Source organism: Charadrius vociferus, unplaced genomic scaffold (assembly GCF_000708025.1).
Source record: "Charadrius vociferus isolate BGI_N301 unplaced genomic scaffold, ASM70802v2 scaffold406, whole genome shotgun sequence".
Taxonomy (NCBI): Eukaryota; Metazoa; Chordata; class Aves; order Charadriiformes; family Charadriidae; genus Charadrius; species Charadrius vociferus.
In genome coordinates this window covers 84,960-102,382 of record NW_009648948.1, presented here as the reverse complement: position 1 = coordinate 102,382, position 17,423 = coordinate 84,960, and the positions used below count along the sequence as shown (strand labels likewise).

At 47.8% G+C, this 17,423-nt stretch overlaps 2 protein-coding genes across 2 annotated transcripts in view; one reads left to right on the top strand and one right to left on the bottom strand.

The window, feature by feature from the left end:
* Positions 1–2: 2 nt before the first annotated feature.
* DNAJB11 (DnaJ (Hsp40) homolog, subfamily B, member 11) lies at positions 3–13,734 on the top strand (the record flags this gene model as incomplete). The annotated part of the gene is made up of 9 exons (XM_009887377.1): positions 3–128; positions 4,018–4,115; positions 5,221–5,353; positions 6,337–6,479; positions 7,031–7,113; positions 7,987–8,044; positions 8,607–8,718; positions 9,113–9,272; positions 13,561–13,734. Coding segments are annotated over 9 exons (978 nt in total), but the record flags the coding sequence as incomplete, so codon positions are not given.
* Positions 13,735–15,640: 1,906 nt separating this feature from the next.
* The window catches only part of PROCR (protein C receptor, endothelial), a gene marked incomplete at its 5' end in the record, with an annotated part of 6,939 nt that continues 5,156 nt past the window's right edge, over positions 15,641–17,423 (bottom strand). The window contains one exon of the mRNA XM_009887376.1: positions 15,641–15,670. Within this exon, the coding sequence (XP_009885678.1) occupies positions 15,641–15,670 (30 nt within the window). The remainder of the gene's footprint in view (positions 15,671–17,423) is intronic.

The window sequence follows — 17,423 nt, the reverse complement described above, 5'->3', positions numbered from 1 at the left end:
CCCGCGGCGCCTCCATCAAGGACATCAAGAAGGCCTACCGGAAACTGGCGCTGCAGCTCCATCCCGACAGGAATCCCGATGACCCCCGGGCGCAGGAGAAGTTTCAGGACTTGGGGGCTGCCTATGAGGTGGGGCTGAGGGTTCCCTGCCCGGCGCCCATCCCTGGGTGCTGCTGAATGCTACCTGGGGTGTAGAGTGGGGTGTAGCGAGGGTTGGTGTAGCTGCTGGGGAAGGAGAGGGGTGAGGCTGTGCGCCCTGTTTTAAGGAACTCTGGGACCCTTCAGTCTTTCCAGCCCTTCCCCGACTGTGAAAGCGGGGCGGGTAAGGCATGCTGGGAGCATGAACATGAGCTTGGCCAACAAGTAGTGTCATGAGGCTTAGAACCATAGAATGGTTTGGGTTGGAAGGGACCTTAGAAACCATCCAGTCCCATCCCCCTGCCCTGGGCAGGGACACCTCCCACCAGCCCAGGTTGCTCCAAGCCCAATCCAACCTGGCCTTGAACACCTCCAGGGATGGGGCAGCCACAGCTTCTTGGGGCAACCTGCGTTGGGGGCTCACCACCCGCACAGTCAACAATTTCTTCCTGATATCTCACTTAAATCTCCCCTCTTCCAGTTTGAAACCGTTCCCCCTTGTCCTGTCACTTCCCTCCCTGATGAAGAGTCCCTCTCCAGCTCTTCTCTTTATGGCCTGGAAGGGGCTCTAAGGTCTCCATGCAGCCCTCTCTTCTCCAGGCCTATAGGCTTCATCTTAAAACATTCAGGGGAAAGAGAAAGGAGGGCTTCTAGGAAATTTAAAGGCTGTTCTATAAGGTGCAGGTGCAATCCATCCTCCCTCTATTACTGTATCAAATTTCAGACATTCTACCAAATAAAAAACAAAGGTAGTGAAGCTGCTGGTTTGATTAGAGAGCTCTTTCTGTTGGAGGACAATAAAAGATCTTAGCTCGCTTAGCCAGCAGAAAGCGAAGGCAGAAGGTTAAAGTTGTTTGGTATTTATTAGTAGTTCTTTTAGGAAGAAAGAGTTGTATCAGCTGTAAGTATTGGCACAGGAGCAAGTGTGTGAATGTGTAGGGCCTGACTGCAAGGAAGTCTGAGCTGATAGGATGTAAAAGGTGGTTGGCTTGCCTTTTAGAAGACATTAAGGTGGGAAAAATAATTGTGGGTCCCATATGCATGAGGATTCCTGTTGTTTCCATGCTAATATGGTAGCATACAAATGATACCTGACACTAATAACACAGTGTGTTACATGAACTTCATATAGATTAATTTATTAACCAAATTTATTAACCTTCTTTCTCTGCCATGTACGTACATGCTAATACAATTTAGGATAGGATCTGTTTCTTCCATCGTCTCTGTCCTTTTTGTCTCCCTTCTGTCACTATTGGTTTCCATCTGCTCCTGCTGTCCCCTATGGAGCAGAGGGTCCCCAAGGAAGATTGTGTTGACCAGCCAGAATTCATAGCAGCCGTTCCACCAGGACCTTGTCAACATCAGCGGGCTGTTTGGGTGGGAGGTTTGTGTCCTCTATGAGGAGCTGAGCTTCAGAAGGAAAGGGTGTGCGTTCCTGCTGCAGTCTGGTGGTGCTGCTGTAGCATGGCTCCTGCTTCTATCCCTGATGCTCCTCTGCTCTTCAGATATGCAAATATAAAATGAATGAGGAAGTGAGAGAAAGAGCTTGAATGCATTCCTCTTTGGTCAGAAAAAAAAATACATTAAGTTTATTTTTGTATCAGAAGTGGGACCTCTTTTTACTTCAGGCTTACCTATTCTTAAATTGGCTGAACTATCATAGGGAACACAGTGAAAGCATAGTTTGTTTTTCTTTTTATGGAAAAGAAAGTATTTGTTGCCTGTCATTTGCAGCGTCTGAAGATTGCTGAACGTGGTTTACTTTGAGGCTGCAAGTTTGTCGTTTCTGTGAGTTGGGATCTTGTCACATTTGACAGTACGTCATGCACGAGAAGCATTTCTCTACTTCATCGAGTCCCGGTTTATTTAAGTCTTTGCCATAGTAACAGTTGAGAGTACTTTTTCTGTTAAAAATGTTGGGGAGAAAACGGTTGTAAAGTCAAATCAGCAAGGGATGTGGTGGCAGGAGTAGCTGAATATTAACTTTTATGACCAGCGACTGAGTCTGCCTGCCCCTAACCAAGGTGTTATTGAAGCACAACAGTGTCCTTGTTCAACATAAAGTGTGAAGTTCTAGTGCTAACGCAGACAGTATGAGTGCAACGAGCTCTTGCTGGGTGCTGGCGAAAACCAAACCTGCAAACCTCCCTTCGAAGTCTTCATTTGAGTGCCGCTTGTTGAAGAGAGATAAATCAGAATATTGAAATGCAGTATTGATGGGCACGGCTTTTAAAATAGGTTTGGAAGAAGTAACATTTTGATGTCCTGCAAAGTGTTTGTCTCCTTGTTCAGCCAGCACAGCTTGCAAATCCCTCTGCTGAACTAGCTACGAGATGCAGCGTATCGATCCCATTGTTTTGGGCAAAAGGGAGCTAGAGTTATGTTTCTCTTATAACCTAAACCAGGATGCTTTTTGCCACAAAGCAACAGCCTCTGCTAGTAGGACTGCTGCTCAGGGTTTGGCTAGCTGACTATCTATAGCAAAGTCTTAATTTTTTTTATTTTTTTTTTTTAATGGGGAAAGTAGGTTAATTAAACTACTTGGTCTCCTTCATTTTAACAGCCTAAGTGATTTCCACCCTGCAGCTGTGTGGTCTGAACACGGTTGTTTCAATTAGAAAGGAGAGTGATCCCATGTGAGGGAAGTGAGACTCCTCTAATAGCCTTTAGTCTCAGGATGGTTTGGGGTTGGAGTTTCCATGGGTTTGTTTTTTTTTTTTCTAGGCTTACCCAGGGTAGTTGCTCTGCTTTCGGGGCAGCCTAACGTAACAAACAAGAACTCTCTTCGCAGTACTTGAAATTGTGTTCTTGGAGTCGTGTTCTCCAACAGCCTGCAGAAAGAAGGAAAAGGAATGGAAAGGCAAATATTTTGTGTTCGTTCTTAATTCCTCCTTTATCGCTCGTGGTATTGTCAGTGCTGTGTGATACTCTGCCAGAAGAATTTTGATCTGCCACCAACAGATCACAAAATGGAAAGCTTATACTGGTTTTAGGGAGTGTAATGCAAAATCTGAAGTGACAAAGGGAGAATTGAAATCTTGCCTACTAGATGAAATTAGTAAAAATTACTGTTGCCCCCCCTGCTGCTAGCATTTGTCATTGGTTACAATTTCAGGCTGGGTTTCAATGTTTAGTTCCTTCTGCACCTGATTCCACTCCTCTTGAACCTTTTGAAAGCTAACCTGGGAATTTTAACCTTCCCAAATATGATCAACAGGGGAGGGAAGAGTAAACGTGACTGGAAACTTCTGCATCTCTGGGGAAGGAAAGAGCAAAGATCAATGCTTGGGAATTAAAATTGAAGCTTTACAGTCTCGACAGTGTTGGGATGTGTTATTCTGCCTCAGTACCAAAGTTACATTTAACTTTTGCTGCCCTTAGGAATGAGGGCCAGCCTTCAAACTGGTGTGGAGTTACCGTATTTGGCAGGTTTGGCTTGTTTGGCAAAGTTGTCCTCATTGCTAATTGTTATGAAATAGTACCTGGAGAAATAAGCATTCTGTGTTCTGGAAGAGAAAACTGAGAAACAGGGGTGGTGTTCTGTGACTTTTTTTTTTTTTCCAATGTGTTCTGGTTTGTAGGAACTGATTTGAATTATTCCATCTGATTCTTTTTTAATCCTTAAGATAAACTCAGTATTATATTTTCTGTGTTGCTTCTGCTGTATTAATAAACTAACCATAATTTTTATGGGGTTAACTGATAAACATTTAACTTTTCTAGTCCAATAAGCAAGTTCTAGCTGGTGCTTCTGTAATGTAAAGCATTGCTGCTTCTCCCCAGTGAAGAGTACAGGTGAGCTTCCTTTCAGAGCTGTCTTTAAATAACCCGGCTGAGCTGTGGGTGAATGTCTTGTTGGCTTGCATCCCTTTGCCAGGTGCTGTCGGATGAGGAGAAGAGGAAGCAGTACGATGCGTACGGCGAGGAGGGATTGAAGGATGGGCACCAGAGCTCCCATGGAGACATTTTCTCACAGTAAGGAGACTTTTTTTTTGCCACTTGAGGCTATTCTGTAGTTGGAGCTCTAATTTTGTGATGCTCGTGTGTGTGTTTGACAAGGCAAATCCTATGTTAAGGCCTTTTACCCAGTCAGGAGGCACTGATCTGAAGTAATAGATGAGAATTTGAAGAAATACATTTACAGTGGGTATCCCAGTTGCAGTGTTCAGCTGTCTGTCTTGCATCAGTCCTCGCTTCAAGAGCAGCAAGTCGAACCAGTGGCATCTTCCCAGATGGGCAGCTCTTGCTCACTTGGCAAGCTGCATCACCAGCGTGGGTGGTTTGTAAGGTGCTGCAGCTGCAGTAAACATGTTTCTTGTGTTATCTGGTATGTGATTGATGTTTAACCTGTCGTCACAGATCGTATGTGTGTTTTTTGGGGGGGTCTCTTCTTTTGCAAAGTAGTGCTGTAGTGACTTATGCTACATTTCAGAGCAACCGTAGAATTTGGATCATTAAAATCTGAAGGCACTTGCATGTTGTTTGGGCAAAACCTGATTTTTCTGTTTGTTTAAGCCCCCTTTGGTTCTGCTAGGCACAAACTTACTAAAACAATTCCTGATGTTGCTTATCTCATGTAATCCTTCTGGGTGAGAACTCCCACTGGCTGCTGGCCTGTTTTGAGGAAAAATATGCAGATTTCCTAGGAAGGTTTTTTTTCCTCATCCCTCTTGTCCTCAAACTACTGAAAATCAACCTGCTAGCACTGACTTGCAGTGCCAGAGCTGGAGCAGTACTCAGAGTTTGCACGTTGTGGTGATGGTGGCTGAGCAGCAGCGTAGTACGGAGATGACTTCCCTTAGGCAGTGGTCGGGTTTTGACATGTTGACACTCAACTCCTGCTCCAAAACTTCTCTTTAGTACAGAAAACTCTTCCAAAGTGACCACAGCTTGTGTCTTGGAGGAGCAAAAATAGGTATCTGGCTTTACTATGGCACTTTTGTACTGCGAGGAGGCTGTTCTGTAGCAGGCTAGAAGCGTTTGCCAAGCAGCACGTTGGTGCTGCCTTGTGTGGCTCTCTTCATCAAAGCCTCATCTGATCAGAATTCCTTCCTGAACTAATTGATGCGCTTTACTCCAGCTTCTTTGGGGACTTCGGATTCATGTTTGGAGGTAACCCTCGCCAACAAGACAGGAACATTCCCCGAGGAAGTGACATTATCGTGGACCTGGAGGTTACGCTGGAAGAGGTGTATTCCGGAAACTTCGTAGAAGTAAGTTGGACTGCTTTCCTGTCGGTCTCTCAAGTGTGTTGTTCTCGGGTTTGAGAAGCCTGGCCTGGTCGCTGCTTAGAATGCTATCTTCTCCCAAAGAATAGAACTAAAATAGATGCTCATTTGCTCAGTATCTGGCAGTGACAGTGGAGGATGTTGTGATGCTCTTTGCTCATAGTTAACTGAAGAAACAATACATTTATTCATCTTTGTCATCTGGCAATTTCTCTATAAAGGGGTGCTTCTTGTGATAATAGCTGATTTATTGGCTGTCAGTGACTAGCTGTAGCTTTTTCTATTGTGGTAGCCCATTTGGAAAAGGTGTAAGCGGTCTCTCTCTAGAATTTGGTGGTATTTGAGGACCCTTTCATAAGCCTCATTCATTTTGCAGTTGTTGCAAAACCTTGTTGAGGATTTTTCATAGCCTCTTTGTATGGCCGAACATGTCACTGCAAATTTCTGATTAGATACTTGGCAAATGTATGGTGGCCTTTTAATTATTTTTTTTTTTTTAAGCAAGCTACATTTCTGGTGCCGACAATCTCTGCTATTCTGCATGTTGGAATTCGTGTTGATTGAGTCTGTGTTGTGAGTGTCTGGGTAAATGAGGAACTCCAAATAATTTCGTCCATTGTGTGGAATGAGGAAGCTATTGTAACCAAAGGTGTCGGATGTTTCATCCTAGTGTTACCTTTCCTATTTAGAAAGGGGTGCCAGAAAAAGAAAGAAAATGGTAGTAGTGGTGTCACACAGTTGTTTTTTTTCTGATATTTTGATATTTAATGTGTGGTCAGCAAGAGGTGTAAGGTGAAAATTTATCAGGCATCTTTTGCCGAGACCATGTGGAGCTACTGTGAAGGTAGCGGAGTGCATTAAAAAAAAAATAACCGAAATGTTCAGGCTGTTTGAGAACTCCAGACCCTTGTGGAGACCCAGGAGCGCTGGGCTGTGTGCTGGTGTCAGCCTCTTCCTCTCTCGTGCAGGTTGTCAGGAACAAGCCAGTGGCAAGACAGGCACCTGGCAAACGGAAATGCAACTGCCGGCAGGAGATGAGGACCACCCAGTTGGGTCCTGGACGGTTCCAGATGACTCAAGAAGTTGTTTGTGATGAATGTCCCAATGTCAAGTGAGTTTTAAGCTCTTTACTGCTATATGGATGTTTATTCAAAACCTGCCACTAGGTGGAGGAAAGTGTCTGTACCACCAGTAAGACCTGAGGAATTTGGAAAATCTTAACACAGGTTTCTCAATTCCAAGGAGCCAATGTTTATTCTTACAGTAGAGACGGCAAGCTCTATTAGATGTAGAGCTCCCCGATTTGCTCGTTCAGCCTCTTATTCCTCGAATAATCGGTCGTACTACAGTGGAAACTCCACAACTAAATCTGAATAAACGAAGTCAGGGAAGCCCACAGTTTCCAGCTGGGAGCAGTTGGATGTGGAATACTGTGGTGTAGCCACACATCCAGATGCTGGCTGCGCATTTAGGAGCTTAACTTTGCCTTCTCTACTAGATGAACATCGGCACATGAGAAAGCACTCTCCTTCCAGTTTTAGACGTGAGCAAGGAGAGAGTATTTGTTAACTTGGGGGGGTCTTCTCCTTACCCTGTTGACGTAAGCAGGTGCTACCACCTACTGTTCAAAACTTAGCGCTTGCTTGCTCTTCCCCTTCGCAGGCTTGTGAATGAGGAGCGAACACTAGAAGTGGAGATAGAGCCTGGCGTGAGGGATGGTATGGAGTATCCTTTCATTGGGGAAGGTACGTGCGCGTGCGCTGTCCTGCTGCTCAGCTTTGGCTTGCTCCTTTTCCATGATACAAGGCTGGTCTTCCTGACAGTGGAAGCGTCCAAGCCCTGCCTTGGTAACAGATCAGCACATGTGGTTTTAAGCACTGTGTCCTCTGCACGCTCCTGAAATCCAGGAGCATACTCTTTGCTAAATCTGGATAACCCGCTGACTTCCACTCAGAGGTACTGGTACTGGTGGTACTGAGGGCATGCACCAAAAAAAAGCTCTAAATCTGTTGTTTCGGATAACTTCTGAGTAGGAACGTGTGTTCCAGGCTTGAGTAAGTGAGGGAATCCCCTCTGCCCAAGGAGATGAAGTCCTTCAAGTGAAGGACAAGAGGGAACGGGCACAAACGTGACCATGGGCAGTTCCATCTCCACCTGAGGAGGGCCTTCTCTGCTGTGAGGGCGGCAGAGCAGTGGCACAGGCTGCCCAGAGAGGTGGGGGAGTCTCCCACTCTGGAGCCATCCCAAACCCGCCTGGACGCTGTCCTGTGCCACTGCTGGAGGTGCCCCTGCTCTGGCGGGGGGTGGCACTGGGGGAGCTCCAGAGGGCCCTTCTGACCCTGACCATTCTGTGATTAGCATGCAGGCAAGTCTTTCGTAGAGAGGCAGAGAGGTAGGAGCGCATTGAGGCAATAATCAGAAAGTCCCGGGCTCTTTAGTAACAGATATGTGTAAGCAGGGTTTTAGTCATGTGAAGATCAACTAGTTGTTGGTTTGGTTGGTTGGTTTTTTTTCCTTTCACATGTGAGCTGCAAATCTCCGTTGTTTAGCATGCTGCTTGTTTCCTCGGTTGTTACTAACTAGCACCTTTAAACGGAGCTTTTCTTTCTTTTTCGCAGGTGAACCCCACGTGGATGGGGAGCCCGGTGATTTGCGCTTCCGAATAAAAGTTCTTAAGTAAGTAACTGGTCTAGTTAGACCGCTCTGGTTAATACAAAGAAAGCTTGCAAGGAACTTCCTGGCCGGTGTTGCCTGCTTGGCTGGTGTGGAGCTTACCCTTCAGCAGTCTTGTGCAGCCAGGGATCTGGCTGCGTAGGATGTTCAACCGTGATGATGCTAGAGTAGCTGGCTTCACCGCTGTTAAGATGCTGTGATAATTCCAGTTTTATTTCATTTGGCTTGAATTCTGGCATGCCTTAATAGCTCCTATGTGAATCACATGCAATATATCCTTTTTTTCCATAAACATACTATCTCCCTATTGTAAGGAAATGCACTACTAAGAAAATCGTTGTGTGAGTCACAACTTCTTGACACGCCTCACCACTCATTGCCCTAGAAATAGAAAGGTTAGTAGTAGTACATATCTTGCACAGGAAATCGGAGCTAAATTTTATTCATTCATTCACTTCCTCTCCGATTTGTGAATTTTCCAATTCACAATGGAGAGGAGGAAGGTAAAGGGCCTATTTTCCCCTGTGGGGAAGGAGAAAAGTTCCAAGGTCTTTTATTTCCACAGGCACCCGGTCTTTGAAAGAAGAGGAGATGACTTGTATACAAATGTGACGATCTCGCTGGTCGAGGCACTTACGGGCTTTGAAATGGATATCGCCCACTTGGATGGGCACAAGGTGAGGCAGGGGTTTGCTTTCTTGCTGCGTGTAAACACAATTTAACTGTAGGTCTCCCGTGCTGAGGGTTAGGTTGCTTGGGTTCTGTAGAGCTGCTGGGTTGTATACAGTGTCCCCTCTGCTAGAGACTTCCAGGCCAGTTCCTCTGGAGTCAAAACAGGCTCTGCACAAGGGGTGCACAGTGTGGGTCTTGTTTCCAGGCTGTCACAGCAGTTACTACATGTCTGGTGTTAGTTCTGGCACACGTCGTGGCAGTAATACTGCTTGGACCCCTCGAATATCACTGCCTTCAGCAAGGAATTGATACCAGTTGAAGCTTTTCAGTGGGTTGGAAAGGGTATTGGGGTACACGCGCAGAACACTAGTAACGTTCTGAAATTTCTCTTGTCTCTAGGTTCACGTTGCTCGGGATAAAATTACGAAACCCGGGGCCAAACTGTGGAAGAAAGGAGAAGGGCTTCCAAATTTTGATAACAATAATATCAAAGGCTCGCTAATAATAACATTTGATGTGGAGTTCCCCAAAGAGCAACTGACAAACGAACAGCGGGAAGGTGCGTGCTTTAAAGCTCTGTTGTGGCAGCGGGCTGCACAAAGCTCTCGCCAAAGCTGATAAGAACTTGGCACATCTGAACCCGTGGCCTGTGGTGGTCAGGAGGGGCTCTCCTTTCCCTGTGCCCCTTGTACAACATGACACAGTTGGCCCGTGCCCCGTGATTAACTTCCATTTCCCTTTGAAGCAAGCAAGGTTGGCTGCTGCAGTTGTAGGGAACCAGATTAGGTTGGGATGTGCCGCTGCGGGGATGTAGCACTTGGCAAGTTTGCAGGAGCTTTGTTTTGTAGCTGGCCATCTGTCTGAGCTGGAAGACTCGCTGGGCTTAGCCTATGTCTGCTTTGCCTTCGCTGGAATGGGATCACAAGCTGCTTTCCAGCCCGTTTCTACTTTCTTGGAGGCAAGACTTGTGAAAATCCCTCTACTGTCAAGGGTAAAGAGTGTCATGCAGCATCAGGAGAAGGATTGTTCCTCTCTACAACTCCTACCCCGAGTGCTTTGTGGCTGTATGGGGAAGAAGGGTGCAATGCAGATGTTTGGTGGGAGGGATCTGCTTTTTGGTTTCAGTGCTCAAATGGAAACTTTTGATGGAACACGTAGAAAGCCTAAAATTGACAGGAGAGCAAATCCTAGCTGGAAATTCCTCTTTGTTTCAGCAGCTTCTGTGGTAGGTTCTGCTGCTCTGCGCAAGGCATCAGAGTAGGCATCAAGGGCCACATCCTCTGCTATGGGGCAAAGAAGTTCCTGGCACGTACCGGTGCAGCTCTTCAGAAAACTCCCATCCCCAGAACTTCTTCCAGCTGCTCAGGGCTATTGTATTTTCTTCTGCTGAAGGTGCCCTTTTAGTGGATTCTGGCAGCTGTCCTGGTAGAACGAAGCAAACGCGCAGCTTTTCTGGACCACTCAAGCCCCTAGAGGGAATCCAAGCCTTGGGTGGGCTTTTCTCAGCCCTGTGGCACTTACTGCTGCGTTGGTGACACTGGTAGCTGCAGCTCCAGCGCTGACTGATGTTCCCCGCCTCTTCCTGCAGCTGTTTGGGCTGTGAAGTCTGTGCCTCTGGGCTGTGCTTTGAGTCAACCTGTTCTGTGTTTTGACCCTGTTGGTCGCAAGCGTGTTGTGCCCAGTGAACGCACTGGGGGGAAGTTTCATTCCAGGCTCTGCTGCCTTTCGAAGCTTCGTAAGGCGACAGCACCTCTCGAACAGACGTGAGGTTTTTCCAGCTGTTGCTCTTGGCAGTTTGTGAAGAGACTGGGCAAAGAGCAGCGAGAGAAGCCTGCATGTTTGTCAAAATTGCTTGCACACCTTTATGGATATGCCGGGAACGGAGAAGTGGTGGTACTGGCATGAATGTGTTCAGGCATGCGGCCTTCGGGTGTCTCACTCCCTCCTAAAGCAATTCCACGCTTCCCAGGGGAAGGCGACTGGGTTAGGCAGTCAGATGCATTTCTGTGTGCTAAAATATCTCCAAACATCCCGTGGTTTAAGGAGTTTTATGAGGGAATAGGTCTATTCATGTTGTGTGGCAGCAGTTCAGTGTACACATTCAAAGGCAAACTGGAGGCTTCAGAATTCAAAACATCCCTTTCTCTTATTGTTGGCGGTGGTCCTAATTTCTTATCTCAAAACCATATGTACAGCTCCTGGGGCAGTCAGAAGATACGCCGACTCCGAGAGCACCGCTCTGGTCAATGTAAGCTTTGGAGTCAGAGAAATAATATGCTTTCTTTCCTGCCAGTGTGACATCAGGGAATTTATTGCCTGTTGATAAGAGGCGACTTTCTCTTTGACGTAGCTCTCGTTCATCTCTACCGACACTTGTTTATTGGGTTTTTTGGAGCTTTGGATCCTTTTTTTTTAGCTCTGGAGTGCTCAGAGAGCAACAGCAGGCAGGAAAGTGCCCAGGTTGTGTTGTAACCTGTCACCTGTTGGTGGTGTCAGAAGAATCTCGAAGTTGGCTCTATAAAAAAAGAAAAAATGCCTGAGGTGCAGTAGCACCAAATGTCAGGATTCCTGGCTGGAATTCCTGATTGAACATCAGTTATGTGTTGAAATATCCTGTGCGCTAATGAGGGTATCCTTCAGGCCAGCAGGCAGCTGCCTAGAGCTCGCTAGCAGGAAACGAGGTATGGGAACGGTGCTAATCCCACTTTTTTTTTCCTCAGGGTTACTGGAGCACACCTTTCTCCAGCTATGTCCTTCCTTTCAAAGAACTACACATCCAGGAGGCACATCCTCTTACCCATCAGCCAGGAAGCAGCTTTGAGCCTCCTTTGGCTGTGGAGGGGAAGTGAACTTGCCTTGCACTCCGCTGGAGAATGACCCGTCCTTAATAATTAGCAGGCTCCCGTAGAGGGGCTCGCTTTGCCCTGCTGTTGAGGATGTTTCTGAATGTAGAAAATAATTTGGGATTCTCTGGGCAGCAAGCAAGAGGCATGAATAGTTCTTACGTGGCAGAGAGTCACCTCTCTTCCAGTTATTACTTCCAGGAGAGTTTTCTTACGTGGCAGAGAGTCACCTCTCTTCCAGTTATTACTTCCAGGAGAGTTTTCCAGCATTTTAACAGAGCTACTGTGACTCTAGTGCATCAAATCGCCTGTCTTAAAAGACAGTAAGATTTGTAGCCGGGGTGATTTAAGGGTAGGCAAGCAGGACAAGGTTTGCAGGGAGACAGACTCCCTTTTGGCTGGATTTCCTGAAAGCATGCCTGACAGCTTGGGGTTTTTAATACAAATAAATTGATTGATTTAATTACTGATCCTCCCTCTCCCTGGCTGTGCACCTCACTTAAAGTTAACGGCTACTGCGCTATTTTCTAGGCAGCCTGATCTGACCTGTTGTACAAACATGTAAAAGCATCCAGCCCCCCTCCCATCCCGATTCTGGCGTCAGTGGAGCAGCAGAGCAAGCTGATCCGAGGCAGGACTGCCTTTGTCCTGCCCTCTGTCACGTTGAAGCGCAAGCCAGCTGCCTTTGTGCTGTTGTTGCAAGACTGATGCTGTTTTGGGGACATCCAACAGCAGAATTATAGCGGTTTAGCTTGATTTGGTTTTTTTGTATTATTGTTTGAAAGTTCCCTACAGCTCAGGGAGTTTTTTCTCTCCGTTTTGGGTCCTGACAGCCCCTGCTCAGGCTCAGTGGTTTCTGGTGGTGGTCAGAGCAGAGATTCTGCCGCGCTGAGGGGCCTCGTGGCCAGGGCAGTGGGACTTCTGGCAGTGTGTCACCGGGCTGACTTTAAATTGGAGGGGTCTCCATCTTTATCTCCAGGAAAACAGCATGACGCGTCCATTCTTGGCAGTCCACTTCCTCTGTTTTGTGCGGACTTGCCCTTTAAGGAGCAGGGAAGACCTGCCAGTCTCTCCCTGGATGTGCTGACCCCAGTAGATGAGCTATTATGGGTTTAAGGGCTGACTCACTCTTCTCTTGTTCTGCTCTGGTAAGAATTTGATACTGACAGGACAGTTCTTTTGAAATGTTTTACGAATGGGCTTTCAGGGGTGGGGAAGATGGGATCTGTAAAGTTATCTCCTTTGTGAAGCGGTGGGTTTCAAAAAAAACTTAAGATTTTTCAGACCTTCAATAGCCCGCGGATAACAAGTTTGTTTCTCTCACTTGCCTTCAGGGAGTGTTTCTAGTGGACAGTAGTGTCCCCAGGCATCTCCTACCGGTGTGAAAACCTCTGCTTTCTAATTACTTGTGTGAGTTTCTGGAGCTGGTGAGTCCAGAAGGACTCAAACGTAGCCCTCCCTGTCTTCTGCCAGCAGATTTCTCTTGGGCTGTAGGGGGAGCCTGGGGAGGTGAGCTGGATGAATTCAGCTCTGGAAATACTCAGAAAGCTGTTTGGTGTTGCGGTTTTACTTGAGACGATAAAATCGTTGTCGGCTTCAGTAGCAAAGCAGCTCTGGGAGCCAACTGTATCCCTGTGAGGATCTCGAGGTGGTGCTCTGGGCTTTGAGTTTGTAGCAGAGGAGACTTTTCTCCTTGGACGCGCTGACCTTGCGTGGTCCTGAGAATTCATGAAAGCACTGGGATGGCATCACTAACCTTGGTCCTGTTTTTCCTTGTAGGGAAGCTGAAGGAGCAGGAGTAAAGCTGGGTTTGGGGAGATTTTTCCTGGTTTTTTGTTGTGTTTTTTTTTTTTAATAAAGATGCTCTTAGCCTTGAAAGGTTGGTGCCACGGGGCCCGCAAGCCAGATGTGTAAATGCAGAGTCATCCTCCCGAGCCAGATGTGTAAATGCAGAGTCATCTTCCTTTTTGTGCCGTGCGGTAACACTTTTCCTCTCTCTTGCAGGTCTCAAACAGTTGTTGAAACAAGGATCGGTGCAGAAGGTGTACAACGGCTTGCAGGGATATTGATGTGTGGAACAATTGGACTTAACTGAAAATGAAAAGTCAGATTTGTTTGCAGTCTTTTCTCCTGCCCGCTGTAGAATGGAAAAGAGGGAGGGTGGGGCAAATGGTGAGGTATATATAATTATTTTTTTTTTCCTTCGTAATTTGTGGAAGTGCTCAGATGAGTTGGGGGAAATACTGCCCTTTTTCAGGACATAACTGGTGCTGCCTATCACGTTCCGCGTCCTGGAACAACAAAGAGACTCCTTGAGCAGGAAAAAAAAAAAAACAAATGGGGAAAGGAGTTTTAAATTCCCCACAGATTGGAATTTCTGGTTTTTAAATATATTTTGATGTGACTTTTCTTGACCATCTCAACATATTTTCATCGCTCCTCCTGCTTTTTATGTCCTTTGTGTCAGTCTCTTCCGAATTTCTGTTGTTTTGGGGTGGGTGGGTGGTTGGTTTTGGGTTGGTTTTTTTTTTTAATCCCAGTCCTTCCTGCCCTTTCCCTCTGAGTCCAGAGTGTGGTTTTGCTTCAGAGCCGGTGTTTGTGGGGCAGGAGTTTGGGTGCTGTTGGGAGCAGACCGGCAGGAGACCCTTCACGGGCTGTGTTAAGCCCCACGGATGGTTGGGAAAGCAGAGGAAGAGAGTCTCCTAAGGCTCCTTTGGACTCTCTTAACTACCAAGTAGTCCTCATATCCCCAAAATTAATGTTTGATTACTTACTATTTTTTTTAAAATTTGAAGTCACAACAGCTTAGCAAAGACTCCTCAGACTTCCACGCTGGGATTTTGGAAAAACAACGGGAACGGCTCCTGGTGGCCTTGGTTCTTCTTTGTTGCCCCCTCCCAAATGTAACGAACAGCTTGTCCAGAAAAGTTCACTTACCTCCCGCGCTCTGTCCTCTGTGAGGACGGGTGAAGCCAACAGCACGGAAATAAAGATGTTGGAGTTGGAATGGCCAAAAACCACCTGGTGATGTGTTTCAGCAGCCCTTACCCTGGGCCAGCTGCAAGTCGTTGGGCTAACGAGGAAGGGTCCCTTCAGAGATGGGAGCTGGGAGCTGCTGTAGAGGGTGAAAGCGCAGCTGCTGCTAGCAGGAAAAGCTCTGTAGCTGTTTTATTTGAACCCAGGACCTGCTGCTCTGGTCTCTGCGGTGAAGACCCTGCTGCTTTAAGCATCCCCATCAGGGACTCTCATCTCCACGTGTTCTTCAGGGAGCGGAAGCTAAACAGTTTCTCGGAGGTGCTTTTGTCAGTCAGGCTTGTGCTTCCCCCCGACGGGGATGTAGGCAGCAAGAGAATTGAGGCGGTGATCCGTGTGGAAGATGATTGGTGTGGGACGGTGTTCTCCTTCCCTCGGTGCTCTTGGGGGGGACACTATAAAGTGGGATCCTTACAGCCGCTGCCTTATACCTCCTCCCCTGCCCGGGAAACGGGTGGGATCTGGTTTTTCTACGTGGAAATGTCCGCTGGGGAGCAGCGGCAGGAGGCTCGAGGTTGGTTTTTTGGGGGTTTGTTTCTCTTCATTGTGAACTCGAAGTAGGTTGGAGAGGTGGAGAGCGGCTCTGGCCCAGCCCGCGTGTGCTGCCCTTGGTCTGGCAACGTCCCACCCAACCCTTAAGCTCCAGCAGGAGCTGACGCAGCGGAAGCAGCAGCACTGGGAAGGTTTCCTGTTGGATCCTTTGCACGTTTGCCTTGGCAGAGCGAAGCAGGGGCTTCGGGAACAGCTGAGCGAGGGGGGACGAGGCAAACCTGGGATGCCGAACCCTCGGTCTCAATGCTCATCTCCCGCAAAAATCCGTAAGCCGTGAATCCCGGGGGAGGCTGCTACCTTGAGCGTCTGCCCCTTTGGTGACCAGCTCTTCCCAGGTGTCTGTAGGAAGCTCTGCCCCGGCTTCCCCCACAACCCTTAGCTTAGATCTCCAAGAAACCTTGGATTTCCAAGAGGCTCCTTCCGATATCCCTGCGCGTGGGGCCGGTTCCTGTTATCTCAGCCCCTCGCGGGTTGCTTTGCCGGTTGCCTTTCTACCTTCCTAGTCCACTCGTGCGCTGCCGGTGCTCGCCTGTAGCCATAAAGCCAAAAAGGCCGGGATTTCACTCCCAAAGTCTCAACTTCTCGGCAGGAGAAGGTGGTGTAGCCTTTTACCTGCGCCCCTAGCAGCCGGCGGTGCGGTTATTTCGGGCATGAGTACTTGTTCCTTCTGCTGCCTTTCCTTTCCTTGCTAATTCTTTTCCTTCCTGTAGTTTGTGGGTTGTTTTGTTGGTTTGTGGGGTTGTGTGGTTTTGTTGGTTTGTTTTTTTTTTTTCCCTTTTCACTGTGGGTCTGTGCTCCTCCCAGAGGCCAGCAGCGCAGCTCCAAAGCCCCAGCTTTTACCGGGGTGAGAAGAAAAACAGAAAAAGCCCCAAATCATACCTTGCAGCCCCATTTCCTTCCCCCGGCCCCCTTTCTGTGGGTGCGTGCGGAGCTGCGATCCTCCGCCTTTCCCACCTTCGGACAAAGCTTCCAGGGTTTCCATGCTGTCTTCCCCAGGCAGGAGCGTGCAGTAGCGCGTGCCGGGCTCTGGGTCAAACATTTCCCCTTGGTTTTGGGGTTTGGTACGCTCACCCGAGGGAAGTTGTGCTGCTTTTAGGGTCGTGGGGAGAAGGTATTTGTCCTCCAAGGGCCCGGGGGTGTCTGGCCCAGGGGGATGTGGAAGCTCTTTGGTGGCTGTGACATTCTGTTGTCCCCTATTTCAGTAACGTTTAGTTGGTGCAAGTGAGCTATAGCCTGCATGGACCCCTTTATCTCCTGTAAATGCTTCTTAGGAGGCTTCACATCGCCCCTTCTTCTTGGTTTGGGACCAAGCAAGCATCCTGAAGGTGCCCACCTCTGAGCTGAGAGTCCTGTAACGCACAGGCTTAATTTCCAGCCCTTTCTACGCGATACTGCTGTTCCCAAATTAGATCAAATAACTAATAATAATAATTTCTTAGTCCCCTTTTACCCTAAATCCTTGCCCAAGTCAAGGATTGTTGAGCGTTTAGATACAGGCGTGTTGTTCAGTTCTTCCAGCAAAACACTTGCCCTTGAATATATTCCGAAGAAGTCCTTGCTGCTGTGAGCAGGGGGGTGTGTAGATAACCACACGGTTCCTGCCTGGTTTATTTCTGAAATGAGTGGCTTTGATCACCTCCGGAAGCTGTGTTGGTTCCTCCAGGGCATCTTTTGGCTGGATCCCTCTCACCCTGGGAGAGGTGAAGGAGCAGATAGCGTGAAGACACCGTAGCGGGTAAATGATGGAGGTGAAAATGGGCTTCAGATCTGCTTTTCCAGAAAGCATCGTGTCCTGGCAGCCTTGTCCTCTCCTCCTGCAGCCTGGGCTTGCTGCATCTAGAGCCACGTTGCCCATCCCAGACCAGATCTTGAAGTTTTGGGGCTGTGCAGAGGAGCCTTCGGCATTAGGTATGCGGGGAGCAGTCGGGCCCGAGGGGGTGGCGTGTCCCTGGTGGCTTCAGCCGCGCAGAGGGTCACTGCTGTTTTATTTCTCGCCGCGGCAAGTGGCACTGCTTCCACAGAGCATCCCCTCCTCCCCGAGTCCGGGCAGGGGCTGAAAGTGTTTCCAAACAGCGGGGTTTTTTCTCCATGGAAATTTCTTTGTAAGTGCAATACAGACGCAAGTTTTTTTTCCAAAGAATTTGTTATTTTAAAGTACTTCTCTATATCTAAACTTTCCTGTGGAGATAAGAGGGGAGAAGTGACCAGTGCCAGGAGAAAATGGCTCTGAAGACACGTAGGTTTGCAACTTTCCAGACCACATCTGCTCCAGTGGCTGAAGA